We start from the raw sequence: 13,830 nt of genomic DNA, 5'->3' as shown, positions 1-13,830 counted from the left end.
TTTGTCGAAGATCAGATACTTGTAGGTGTGAGGCCTTATTTCTGGGTTCTCTGTTCTGTTCCATTCGTCTGTGTGTCTTATTTTTGTACCAGTACAATGCTGTTTTGGTCACTGTAGCCCTGTATTATAATTTGAAGTCAGGTAGTGTGACACCTACAGCTTTGTTCTTTTTGCTTAGTATTGCCTTGGCTATTCAGGCTCTTTTTTGGATCTATATGAATTTTAAAATAGTTTATTCTAGTTCTGTGAAGAATGTCGTTGGTAGTTTAATAGGAATAGCATTTAATCTGTAATATGCATTGGGCAGTATGGCCATTTTAACGATATTGATTCTTCCTATCCATGAACATGGAATGTTTTTTCATTTGTTTATGTAATCTTTTATTTCTTTGAGAAGTGTTTTGTAGTTCCCCTTGTAGAGCTCTTTCACCTCCCTGGTTAGCTGTATTCCTAGGTATTTTATTATTTTTGTGGTGGTTGTGAATCAAATTGCATTCCTTATTTGGCTCTCATTGGTGTATAGGAATGCTAGTGATTTTTTTTTTTTTTTTTTTTTTTTGCACACTGATGTACCCTGAGACTTTGCTGAAGTTGTTTTTCAGCTTAAGGAGCTTTGGGGCTAAGACTATGGAGTTTTCTAGATATGTGGTTATGCCTCTGCAAACAGAGATAGTTTGACTTCTTTTCTTTCTATTTGGATGCCCTTTCTTTCTTTCTCTTGCCTGATCACCCTGGTGAGGACTTCCAATAGGCTGTTGAATAAAAATGGTGACAGAGGGTATCCTTGTCTTGTGCTGGCTTTCAAGAAGAATGCTTCCAGCTTTTCCCCATTCAGTATGATTTGGCTGTGGGTTTTCATATATGGCTTTTTATTTTGTTGAGGTATGTTCCTTGAATACCTACTTTACTGAGAGTTTTTAACATGAAAGGGCATTGAATTTTATTGAAAGCCTTTTATGCATCTATTGAGATTTGTATATATTGAACCAACCTTGCATCCCAGGGATAAAATCTACTTGATTGTGGTGGATAAGCTGTTTAGTGTTTTGCTGGATTTGGTTTGCCAGTATTTTGTTGAGGATTTTTGCATTGATGTTCATCAAGGATATTAGCTGGAAGTTTTCTTTTTATTGTTGTTGTGTCTCTGCCAAGTTTTGGTATCAGGATGATGCTGGCCTATCAGGAGAACCTGCTCCCGATGTTTAACATGGGTTCTTTTCTATTTCCTGAGTGTCTCGGCTGGGTTGAGAAATAAAGGGAAAGAGCACAAGAGCCAGAAATTTAAAGCTGGGTGTCCGGGGGAGACATCACATGTCGGCAGGATCCGTGATGTTCTCCGAGCCGTAAAACCAGCAAGTTTTTATTAGCGATTTTCAAAAGGGGAGGGAGTGCATGAATAGGGTGTGGGTCACAGAGATCACATACTTCACAAGGTAATAAAATATCACAAAGCAAATGGAGGCAGGGCAAGATCACATGACCACCGGATGAGGTGAAATTAAAATTGCTAATGAAGTTTCGGGCACTGTGCCCAAAACAGTGATAACATTGTTTACATCTTATCAGGAAACAGGGTTTGAGAGCAGACAACCTGTCTGACCACAGTTTATTAGGCAGGAATTTTCCTCGTCCTAATAAGCCAGGGAGCACTACAGGAGACCAGGGCTTATTTCATCCTGTCGGCTTCGACCATAAAAGACAAAAGACTGCACGCTTCTAAAGGGGCCATTTATAAGCCTACCTTCAGGGCACATTCTCTTTCTCAGGGATGTTGCTTGCTGAGAAAAATAATTCAGCGATATTTCTCCTGTTTGCTTTTGAAAGAGGAGAAATATAGCTCTGTTCTGTCCGGCTCACCAGCGGCCAGTTCAAAGTTCCTCTCTTGTTCCCTGAACATCGCTGTTATCCTGTTCTTTTTTTAAGATGCCCAGATTTCATATTGTTCAAACACACATGCTCTATAAACAATTTGTGCAGTTGACACAATCACAGGGTCCTGAGGCAACATTCATCCTCCTCAGCTTACGAAGAAGATGATGGGATTAAGAGATTAAAGTAAAGACAGGCATAGGAAATCACAAGGATATTCATTGGGGACGTGATAAGTGTCCATGAAATCGCCACAATTTATGTTCAGAGATTACAATAAAGACAGGCGTAAGAAATTAGAAAAGTACTAATTTGGGGAACTAATAAATGTCCATGAACTCTTCACAATTTATGTTCTTCTGCTGTGGCTTCAGCCAGTCCCTCTGTTCGGGGTCCCTGACTTCCCGCAACACTGGCCTCATAGAATGAGATAGGGAGGAGTCCTTTCTCAATGTTTGGAATATTTTCAGCAGGAATAGCTCCAGCTCTTTTTGTACATCTGGTAGAATTCAGCTGTGAATGTGTCTGGTCATGGGCTTTTTTTGGGTGGTAGGCTATTTATTACTGACTCAATTGCAGAGCACATTATTGGTCTGTTCAGGGAATCAGTTTTTTCCTGGTTCAGTTTTGGGAGGGTGTATGTGTCCAGAAATTATCCATTTCTTCTAGATTTCCTAGGTTATATGCATAAAGGTGTTCATAATATTCTAATGATTGATTGTGTTTCTGTGGGGTCAGTGGTAATATTCCCCTTGTCATTTCTGATTGTGTTTATTTGAATCTTCTCTGTTAGTCTTAACTAGTGGTCTGTTTTATTAATTTTTTCTAAAAACCAGATCCTGAAGCCGGGCATGGTGGCTCACGCCTGTAATCCCAGCACTTTGGGAGGCCGAGGAGGGCGGATCACGAGGCCAGGAGATCGAGAGGCTAACACGGTGAAATCCCGTCTCTACTTAAAAAAAAAAAAATTAGCTGGATGTGCTATCAGGTGCCTGTAGTTCCAGCTACTCGGGAGGCTGAGGCAGGAGAATGGCGTGAACCAGGGAGGCAGAGCTTGCAGTGAGCCGAGATCGCGCCACTGCACTCCAGCCTGGGCGACTGAGCGAGACTGTCTCAAAAAAAAAAACAGAAAAAAAAACCAGATCCTGAATTTGTTGATCTTTTGAGTGGTTTTTTGTGTCTCAGCCTCCTTCAGTTCAGCTTCAGTTTTGGTTATTTCTTTTTTTTCTCTTTTGAGACGGAGTTTTGCTCTTGTTTCCCAGGATGGAGTGCAATGGCGCGATCTCGGCTCACTGCAACCTCTGCCTCCCGGGTTCAAGCAATTCTCCTGCCTCAGCCTCCCGAGTAACTGGGATTACAAGCATGCACTACCATCCCAGTTAATTTTGTATTTTTTTAGTGGAGACAGGGTTTCTCCACATTGGTCAGGCTGATCTCAAACTCCTGACCTCAGGTGATCTGCCTGCCTCGACCTCCCAAAGTGCTGGGATTACAGGTGTGAGTCACTGCACCTGGCAGTTTTGGTGATTTCTTGTCTTCTGCTAGCTTTGGGATTTGTTTGCTCTTGGTTGTGATGTTAGCTTGTTAACTTGAGATCTTTCTTTTTGATGTGGATATTTAGTGCTATAAATTTCCCTGTCAACACTGCCTTAGCTGTGTCCCAGAGATTCTGGTATGTTGTATCTTTGTTCTCATTAGTTTCAAAAAACTTGCTTTCTGCCTTTATTTTATTATGTACTCCAGGAGCAGGTTATTCCATTTCCATTGGAATTGTATGGAGTGATTTTTATAAGCAAAACACAGAGGAGTTTCTCTGTAGTTCTAGAAAAGGATGTGAGGCAATAAATCATAAAAATGGCTGACAGATATTGAGAGTTGAGGGTTGCATAGGAAAGAGAGGTAGAAGTAAAGGTATGTGTACTAATTTCTTCATTTTTAAAAAAGAAAATATAAAAGGCTGAAGTATGCTATGTAAAGGCAAAATGCACAAAATTAAAATAAAATAGGCAAGCCAGCACGGTGGCCAACACCTTTAATCTCAGTGCTTTGGGAGACCAAGGTGAGAGGATCGCTTGAGGCCAGGGGTTCAAGACCAGCCTGGGCAACATAGTGAGACCCCATCTCCACAAAAAAAACTAAAAAATAAAATTGCCCAGGCATGGTGGCATGCACCTGTAGTCCCAGCTACTTGGGAGCCTGAGGTGGGAGGATCAATTGAGCCCAGAATTTGAGGCTGCAGTAAGCAGTGATCATACTACTGCACTCTAGCCTGAGTGACAGAGGGAGACCCTGTCTCAAAAGTAAAAATAAAATGGGCAGCAACAGAGAAGGCAAATCAAATTCTTCATCTTTCATGAAAGAGAGTTAACAGATTCTGTTTCAAGTTTTATAAATCAAAAACATGTTTAAGATTATTTACCAAGTTTTGGAGGTAAACACTAAAACAACTAAAAAAAAAAAAAGTGGCTATCTTGAATAACTGGATGGACTGACTGGGAAAGGCCATAACAAATCATGTTATAATTTTGCTTTAGTGTTATAGTCATAATTCAGATGTTGAAAGTCACAGGTGGCTTTAATATGCATAATCACTATGTCAAAAAATTTCAGGGGGGCTGGGTGTGGTGGCTCACGCCTGTATTCCCAGCACTTTCGGAGGCAAGGCAGGTGTATCACTTGAGGTCAGGAGTTTGAGACCATCCTGGCCAACATGGTGAAACCCTGTCTCTAATAAAACTACAAAAATCAGCCAAGTGTGGTGGTGGCTACCTGTAATCCCAGCTACTTGGGAGGCTGAGGCACTAGAATTCATTCAGCCAGGGAGGTGGAGGTTGCAGTGAGCCAATATCATGCTATTGCACTCCAGCCTGGGTGACAGAGCAAGACTCTGTCTTTAAAAAAAAAAAAAATTGGGGGTGTGGTGGGGCCAGGTGCTTATAATTCCAAATACTTTTGGAGGCTGAGGTGGGAGGATTGCTTGAGGCCAGCAATATAGTGAGACCCCGTCTCTACAAAAAATTAAAAATGAGCCACACAGACATAATAAAACATATAATAAAAACATAAGCTGGGCATGGTGATGCATGCCTGTAATCCCAGGTACTCAGGAGATGGAAGTGAGAGGATCACTTGAGCTCAAGAGTTTGAGGCTGCAGTGAGCTATGATTGCATTCCTGTACTCCAGCCTGGTCAACCTGTCTCTAAAAAATAAAAATTGTAATAATAAGATAAACGGGCCAGGCATGGTGGCTCATGCCTGTAATCCTAGCACTTTCGGAGGCCCAGGCAGGCGGATCACCTGAGGTCAGGAGGCCTAGCCAACATGGTGAAACTCTGTCTGTACTAAAATTACAAAAATTAGCCGGGGAGTGGTGGTGGGCGCTTGTAATTCCAGCTGCTCGGGAGGCTGAGGCAGGAGAATCGCTTGAACCTGGGAGGCAGAGGTTGCAGTGAGCTGAGATCACACCACTGCACTCCAGCCTGGGTGACAAAGCCAGACTCTTGTCTCAAAAAAAAAAAAAAAAAAAAAAAAGAGAGAGAGAAATGGGTGGGAGCTAAATAGTGTGTCTATCTTATATTATTCTTACCAAATGGTATCCAGAGAAAAAATATAAAATTGCAGAGAACCCCTCTGCCATAATACAGTGTAACTAGAACCTATGTTGACTCTCACGCCTGTAATCCCAGCACTTTGGGAGGCCGAGGTGGGCCAATCACCAGGTCAGGAGATCGAGACCATCCTGGCTAACAAGGTGAAACCCCGTCTCCACTAAAAATACAAAAGATTAGCCGGGCGTGGTGGCAGATGCCTGTAGTTCCAGCTACTCAGGAGGCTGAGGCAGGAGAATGGCATGAACCCGCAAGGTGGAGGTTGCAATGAGCCGAGATCACGCCACTGCCCTCCAGCCTGGGTGACAGAGCGAGACTCTGTCTCAAAAAAAAAAAAAAAAAAGAACATAAGTTGACTCACCTGATAAAACTTCTTGGGTGTCAGTTTAGTACTGAAGTCCTTTATCTTTAACTTGATGATGAAAGAACTGGTCAGTCATGACTCAAAATAGGTAGGAAAACCTCAATAGGTAGGAAACAAGGGTTTTCCTAAGGAGCCAAGGGTGGGATGGCGTCTGACGTTGAAGTACATGTGGGGAGCCTCAAGGACGCAACTTCTGCCACTGCTGCTGCCCGGGCAGCACTGTCTGATGACGTGACTCCTTGATCCACGGGGTGTGCATGGGTCAAGTGGCAGTAACACAGTGGTTTTTGTTTGTTGGTTTGTTTGAAATATGTATATAGTGAATACCTGAGGTAACTTTTTTTCTGATAGAAATTGGCAGCTTTTGCTCCTTCTCCTGAATGAAGTCATGAGTTAACAAGTTTCTGTTTAGGTAAGTCTCAGGTGTGCCTTTGAAACACAATCTAATATTTCACGTTACAATAGTAGGCCTGGAAAATCCCCAGAGAGGAGTCACGTCTCTTCGGAGCCCTACGAGCCGATCTCCCCACCCCAGGTTCCAGTTGTGCATGAGAAACAGGACAGCTTGCTGCTGTTGTCTCAGAGGGGCGCAGAGCCTGCAGAGCAGAGGTACGTGCACTTCCTAGTGACAGCAGCCATTCCTGGCGCGGGTGCTTATGCTTTAACATTTCCTTCAGTTGGTGCCATTTTTCTCCTTTGGGCTTTTATGTCTGGATGGCATTCTCAGAGGATCATTTGTCTCTGTTTTCCTACTGATTTAATGCTAGTGGATTTTAGCAAAAAGAAAATATTTATAATATCACATTTAAATAGGTTAGAAAATATTTGTTCATTATTCTTGAAATTAAGTCTTTCTAGATATTTTTTTAAATGTTTTTGTCTAGGGGAAAGGGTCATCCATTGATTCAGCCAACATTTGAATGCTTACTGTATACCAAGCACTGTGGACTCTGAAAAGATTTAATGTTACCTATTTCTAACCCTGACCCCAACCCTATTAATTATTAAATTATTATCCCCATTTGACTAGATGCCTTTGAGTTGGCTCCTTTCCAGTCAATCTCCATACCTCCACCTGGGTGATTTGTCTAAAACTCATGCAGAATCCAGCACCCAGTCTTTAGCATGGCATCTGAGTTCTTGCATGACCAGGTGTATGCTGCCCATTCAGCGTCACTTCCCTCTGCATCACCCCTACACTGGAATCTCTGTCCAAATCATGTTGTTTATTGTTCCCTGAATTCCATAGTCATACAGTTTGCCTAATGCTGAACCCTTCACTGGTGCGCTGAAAGCCAGACCTGTCACTTGCTCATGGTCATACTGATACTAATGGGGAAGGGCCAGTTTTAAACGAAGGTCTAACTCCAAATTGCTAGTGCCTTTCTTACAATGTGTTGCTATTAATTTATTGCATTTATTCTTAGGGAGCTAAACAGATATTGGTACTTTTCAATGAAATGAAGAAAATCCATTTTTGGAGAGGGAGTGATGTTCAATTTTATTATACATTTACGTCTTTCCCCCTATGTTTATGAGTGTTTTGAGGACAGGGACCATGTCTTATTCCTGTTCCTATCACCTTAATTGTCTTTCCTGGCATAGAGTAAGTGTTCTTGTATTTGAATGATGAATGAATCCACATGACTGGATTAGGCTGTCAATAACCTATATTCTCTGTTCTCAGCTCTGGCTCTAGCTAGATCCTTGTGGCCTTGAGCTGTTAGGGGAAACTTGTTTTTTAAAATGTGTTAGTATAGGAAGCTGCCAATAAAATATGAAACTCTTTATATTAAATTCAGCTCATTTGTTAGGTGGCTTAACAAATGATTGTTAACAAATAGGCAGTTTTATTCCTATACTGTTGTGTTCCAGTCCAGCTGTTGATTGCTTAGATATGAGTTCTTGCTATTTTATAGGCAAGTGTGCTATTAGTTTTAATTGTAGTTTACTTAAAACTAATTCTAGTAAAATAGTTCCCAGTTTAGGTGGTAACCATGAATATATTAATGTTTGTGCTGTTAAGAAGGCATCACGATAAGCTGTTTCTGAGTTCTCCTATTAATATTCATTTGCTACTTCTTCATTCCTTCCGAATAATTTCTGCTCTAGATTATCTCCATTCTAATTCTAATTTTATGATTTCATTTTGAGAGCTAAATCCTTTATCTTCAAATGATGTACTAAGTGGTTTATGATTACATACTGTTTCTTAGGGCTGTAACCACAAACACGGGATAAGGAGGCAGTAGTTTTCTAAGTACTCTCTGACTGTTGTTATCATTGATAGGAATGTCCCCAGGATTAGGAGTACATGGTTGTAATATACTTAACTTTGGCCCTAACAGGAATGATTCCCGCTCACCAGGGAGTATAAGCTACTTGCCTTCATTCTTCACCAAGCTTGAAAATACATCACCCATGGTTAAATCAAAGAAGCAGGAGATTTTTCGTAAGTTGAACTCCTCTGGTGGAGGTGACTCTGATATGGGTAAGTGGGATTTCTTTCATGAACCCCAAATAAAACATGCATTAATAATGATCTCCAGTGTTGCCTCTCCTATAATGCTTGAGTTTGAAGGCTCTTTACAGGACATCTGTCCAACACATCTGATCCTAGAGTTCCTTCTCAAGTGTCTGCCAGCCCGTGAAGAGTTCTAATTAGGAAGCAGGAGTTCGCCCCTTTCTGAAGCTGTGCCATTTCTCTTTGAAGGAATCTGTGTCTAGGTTACTTTTCTTTCCGTGGGAATGGATTAACTCTCCATAGTTTATTTTTCTTTCTCCCCTACCCGTCAGTCTTCCTTTTGTCCATTTGGGCCCATCCCCACGTAACATCTCCTCAGATATTTGAAGACGTGTCTTTCATGAGTCCTCTCAATCAATGTCCCCAGTTTCATCAGCTGTGCATCACATGTCCTCATTCTTAGTACCCCTACCATCTCAATTATTCTCCACCAAAAACATTTAGCCTAGCCTTTCACTCGGTTTCGAGTAATACAAAATAGAGTAGTGTAATATGATCTATGCTAAATTCATCATTTTTCGCCTAAGATTATTTAAAGTAGCATTTAAACTAGCCTAAGACTATTAGCTGTTGTGTTGGCAGCCTGTACACTGTTAAATTATGAAGTACACTGTTAAGTACTTAGTATGAATGTTGATGTCAAGGTCTTGGGCTACTTTTAATTCACGCCTTGCCCTTGCTCTACTTTTGCAATAACTAGCTCCAAGTATAGGACAAGTCCAAGTCCGTCTGTGCTTGCTCCAGTCCAACTACTTTTTCTACCCTACCGGTGTCTTTCTGGTCTTGAGTTGATTCATTCACTATTCATATGCAACTCTGATAAACTCACAGTGTAAAAATACAACATTGGCCAGGCACGGTGGCTCACACCTGGAATCTCAGCACTTTGGGAGGCCAAGGCAGGAGGATTGATTGGGCCCAGGAGTTCCAGATTAGCCTGGATAACACAGGGAGACCCCGTCTCTACAAAATATAAAAAACTAGCTGGGTGCAGTGGTATATGCCCCTGTAGTCCCATTTACATGGGAAGCTGAGGTGGGAGGATCGCCTGAGCCTGAGAAATTGAGGCTGCAGTGAGCCATGATCGCTCCAGCCTAAGCCACAGAGTGAGATGTCTCAAGAAAAAAAAAAAAAAATTACAAAAATTGTCTGGGTGTGGTGGCTCCCGCCCGTAATCCCAGCACTTTGCAAGGCCAAGGTGGGTGGATCACCTGAGATCAAGAGTTTGAGACCAGCCTGGGCAACATGGTGAAACCCTGTCTCTACTAAAAATATAAAAATGAGCTGGTCATGGTGGCGTGCACCTGTGATCCCAGCTACTCGGGAGGCTGAAGCATGAGAATCACTTGAACCTGGGAGGCAGAGGTTGCAGTGAGCCAAGATCGTGCCACTGCACTCCAGCCTGGGCAACAGAGCGAGTCTCTGTCTCAAAAAAAATAATAAAATAAATAAAATAAAATATAAAATCAGTAATAATGGTAGCAAAAGGTTATCTAGCATGTACTATGTGGTAGGCTCTATTCTAAGCACGTGTAGATATAATCTCATTTATTCCTCACAACAACCCTACATATTACACATGACAATTATCTCCATTTTGTAGATGAGGAAACATACTCAAGTTTAAGAGTCGGAACAGGTTACATATCTAGTAAGTAATGAGGCTGCTGTTCAAATGAAACCCAGGCATTCCAACTCCAGAGTCCATGTTGCTAATGATGGACCAGCTGGCTTCTAACAGTTCCATACTCATAGCATCTTAGGCAGATTGTTGGTAAATACCCTGCCTAATGCTCTGTGGCAGAACCTTTCCTCTGGGTTGATATGCAAGTATTAATCAGAACCTCCTCGTGCCCTGTCAGCACTCTCTCAGCACACTCAGTACTATCCCCCAGTCTTATTAGTCTTTTCCTCAGTCCCTGTGATAGAAAGACTTTGGGTATACCATAGTCTGGTTTATTCTTTTTTTTTTTCTTAAGTTCAGCTTTGTATTGAACACATTATAAGAGATTTAGTCAAAACGACTAAAGCCCATGTCATCACACTCCTCAGATTCTTCCTTCTTTGCTTCCACTTTCTTCTCCTTAGCTGGAGGAGCAGTAGTGGAGTGGGCAGGATCTCCTGCTGGTGTAGCACCAGCTGCTGGAGCAGGTCCACCAGCCCCTACATTGCAAATGAGGCTCCCAGTGTTGACATTGGCCAGGGCCATTGCAAACAAGCTAGACCAAAAAGGTTCAACATACACCAGTTGCTTAATGAGAGCATTGGTCTTATCCTTTGTGATGGTCACCTCACTGCCATGCAGAGTGAGGGCTGAGGAGATGCAGGCAAGCTCAGAGACAGAGGCCAGGGCGCAGGCGAGTGTGGGGCTGGCACTACCGGATGTGGTGCTAGTCGCTGGATCAAGTGAGGGCCTCACCCCACCGTGGCCTTAGCTTCCTTGGAAGGACTGAGCACTGTGGCGGCAGCTGAGGAAAGGGCGATCTGCTTTATTTCTGTGATCTACCATCTACTAGTCTCCTGACCCTGTCAAAAGAAAGGAAAGTGGGGGGCCTTGCACTGTGATACATGTTTAGATCTGTGCCACTCTGTTTCTGAACTTGTCCTCGCTCTTAATTACTAGATTCTCTGTTTAGGTGGCAACAAAATAATCTAAAAGACAAATATTTTAGAATGCTGACCAAAATTGTTATCAGGCTTACAGATACCCTTTCTTTTCTTTTCTTTTTTTTTTTTTGAGATGGAGTTTTACTCTGTGGTCCAGGCTGGAGTGCAGTGGCGCAGTCTTGGCTCACTGCAACCTCTGCCTCCCGGGTTCATGTGATTCTCCTGCACCAGCCTCCCAAGTAGCTGGTATTACAGGCACCCATCACCAAGTCTGGCTAATTTTGTATTTTCAGTAGAGACGGGGTTTCTCCATGTTGGCCAGGCTGGTCTCTAACTCCCAACCTCAGGTGATCCGCCCACCTCAGCCTCCCAAAGTGCTGGGATTACAGGCATGAGCCACCGTGTCTGGCCACCTTTCTTTTAAAAAAATATTGTTATTACTATTTTCTGTCTCCAGTCTTCAACAGTTTAATGTATTATTTACAGCTCCTCAAGTGTCACCAACAAAAATATACTCTCATTTTCAAATTCTTTCGGCACTCATAGATGAATCTGTGTGAGCATGGAGAGCTAGAGATCTCAGTGCAGCCGGGAACTGAGATGCAAATCATTTCACCTTTGTGTGGTTTGCTCTCATCTGCTAGTCTATCTTTCCTTAAAGTGGGAAACTCTCGACAGGGAAATGCCATGTTTGAAATGAAGAAGCCTACTTTATAGTTTCTCCTCTCTTGCCTAATGTTTTGAGTAGTGTACTATGTTGGGTGTTTTAGTATGCCAGATGGTCTCTACTCCCTGAAGCTGTATGATGAAACAAGTACCTAACTTTAACAGGAGATAATTATGTCTTAAGGGAAGTACTAACAGAATTGCTTTAGAGTCTGGGATTTTTTTTTATTGCAAGAACTATTTTTCATGGTGGAAAGGAGAATTTATACTAAAGAACCAGTAGGCTCCTGGGCCCACCATGGCACATTTAGCCTTCACTGGGAAGCAGAACTAAATGAAAGCCATCAGCGGCTAACACAGCTTCACTTCAGCTCGTTGTATCCGAATCCAGTGTTCCCAAGGACATCAATGACTTTATTGTTTTGGAAACTGTAATGCTTTAAAACTTACTTTATTGGATCTCTTTGCAGCTTTTGACACAGTGAACCACTTTCCTTCCCTGAAATGCTTTCTTTTGGCTTTCTGATGCCATGTTCTCCTGTTTCTTCTCTACTTCTCTGGCCACTTTGTCTCCTTAGAAGCTCAGTCTTGCTTTGCCTGGCCCTTGACTGTTAGTTTTCCCCAGGGCTCACTTCTTAGCTCCTTTCTCCTCATGCCTTATAATCTGAGTCATCTCATCTACTCGGGATTTGAATGGTCACCTGTATGCTGAAAACTGCCAAATTTGTATCTGTAGTCCAGCGTTTCCTACTAAGCTCTACTTACATATCTTTGCAGACCTCATTACTTCTTGACTAACTTACTGGCTCCTTAAGTATCTAAACTTAAATTCATATTCTACCTCCCCACGCAAAAAGTTCCTCCTGCTTCCCTACCACAGTTACCTTTACTCTGGCTGTCACTATCCTGGTCTCTCTGCCTCCTGATGGGAGTTACCTCTTCCTGTCAAGTTGGCCTCCACAGTGGCTTTCACATGCCTACCTTCCCTTCTGCTAAGTTCTGAGCAGTTACCACATTCTTGCTCAACAGTAGGTACCAGTCACCTGGACTGCTTATTAAATAGTTGAACTATGGGGCCCCAGGAATGTAGACAATTTGCTAAGCTACCCAGGTGATTCTAATTTGGCCTCAGCAAGTACCACACTGCACTGTAAGCTCCATAAGCAAAGGAAGGGGTATCCTGCAAATGTGGTATCTAAGGATTATCATTGGTTAACTTATAGGAAATTGTCTTCATCTGACCATTTCTGATCAATAAGAAGGTAATCTTACGATTCAGCCAAATAACTGCTCAATTAAATATCTATCGAATGAATGAATGACTCCTATTCCACACACTTCATGATAACAAGGCTCTGCTATTTCAGGCTCAAATTATTTACCTAGTCACCTGGCCCATAAGAAGACTATCATCCATGGCCATTGTTTTCTAGTTCTTCTGAAGACTTTTCTCCTCTGTCAGTTTAAAGCCTCCCTAATCAAGTTTGTTTCTAGGCACATGCACTCTTCCCTTTTCTCTAATGTGCTCACCCCTTGGGTAAGAGTCCATCGTTCTGTGGTTTCATTAGAAATTTCATTGTGGTGGGGCACGGTAGCTCACGCCTGTAATCCCAGCACTTTGGGAGGCTGAGGTGGGCAGATCACCTGAGGTCAGGAATTCGAGACCAGCCTGGCCAAAATGGTGAAACTCCATCTCTACTAAAAATACAAAAATTAGCTGGGTGTGGTGGTGGAGGCCTATAATCCCAGCTGCTCAGGAGGCTGAGGCAGGAGAATTGCTTGAACCCAGGAGGCAGAGGTTGCAGTGAGCCTAGATCACGCCATTGCACTCCAGCCTGGGTGACAATGAAACACCGTCTCAAAGGAAAAAAAAAAAAATTTCACATTCTTCGGGACACATCATTTGGCCACCCACTTGCTTTCTGCATTCTTTTTTTCTCTTTAAAATTCTTAGCATCAAGTTGGGAATGACGGAAACACCAATTTATGTCCCAAATTCTTCCCCTTTCTGGCACACTGCTTTATTATAGGTGGTTCCCAGGTCTTATGCTGTTAGCATTCAAACTGCAGATTACAAGTTGCACAGTCAGCAGGAATGAAAAGGATCAAGAGTCTTTTGTTTTTTCCAGCAAATATCCTGAGTTTCCAGTTAGCCATGCAGGGAAACACAGTCATTTTCATAGTATTCACT

The 13,830-nt window shown here is 42.4% G+C and overlaps 4 protein-coding genes across 16 annotated transcripts in view; 2 read left to right on the top strand and 2 right to left on the bottom strand.

Annotated features, from left to right (window-relative positions):
- The window catches only part of PIGL (phosphatidylinositol glycan anchor biosynthesis class L), a 679,575-nt gene that overhangs the window by 283,984 nt on the left and 381,761 nt on the right, over window positions 1-13,830 (bottom strand). The gene's annotated exons all lie outside the window — the stretch shown is intronic.
- Window positions 1-13,830, top strand: part of ZSWIM7 (zinc finger SWIM-type containing 7) — a 145,411-nt gene that overhangs the window by 66,148 nt on the left and 65,433 nt on the right. The window lies entirely within an intron of this gene.
- Window positions 1-13,830, top strand: part of NCOR1 (nuclear receptor corepressor 1) — a 188,758-nt gene that overhangs the window by 163,803 nt on the left and 11,125 nt on the right. For 11 of the 12 annotated variants that reach the window (XM_050763372.1, XM_050763376.1, XM_050763371.1 and 8 more), the window contains 2 exons: window positions 6,308-6,451; window positions 8,191-8,333. In XM_050763372.1, the coding sequence (XP_050619329.1) occupies window positions 6,308-6,451; window positions 8,191-8,333 (287 nt within the window). The remainder of the gene's footprint in view (window positions 1-6,307; window positions 6,452-8,190; window positions 8,334-13,830) is intronic. The other variant, XM_050763366.1, reaches the window with a different exon arrangement.
- On the bottom strand, window positions 9,898-13,188 carry LOC126939458 (60S acidic ribosomal protein P1-like). Its single transcript, XM_050764819.1, has 2 exons — window positions 13,170-13,188; window positions 9,898-10,796 (listed from the first exon to the last, which is right to left on the bottom strand). The coding sequence occupies exons 1-2, from the start codon at window positions 13,186-13,188 to the stop codon at window positions 10,378-10,380; spliced, it is 438 nt and encodes a 145-aa protein (XP_050620776.1). The 3' UTR covers window positions 9,898-10,377.

Source organism: Macaca thibetana, chromosome 16 (genome assembly GCF_024542745.1).
Source record: "Macaca thibetana thibetana isolate TM-01 chromosome 16, ASM2454274v1, whole genome shotgun sequence".
Taxonomy (NCBI): Eukaryota; Metazoa; Chordata; class Mammalia; order Primates; family Cercopithecidae; genus Macaca; species Macaca thibetana.
The sequence above is the reverse complement of the archived record's forward strand: the minus strand, read 5'-3'. Positions and strand labels throughout refer to the sequence as shown.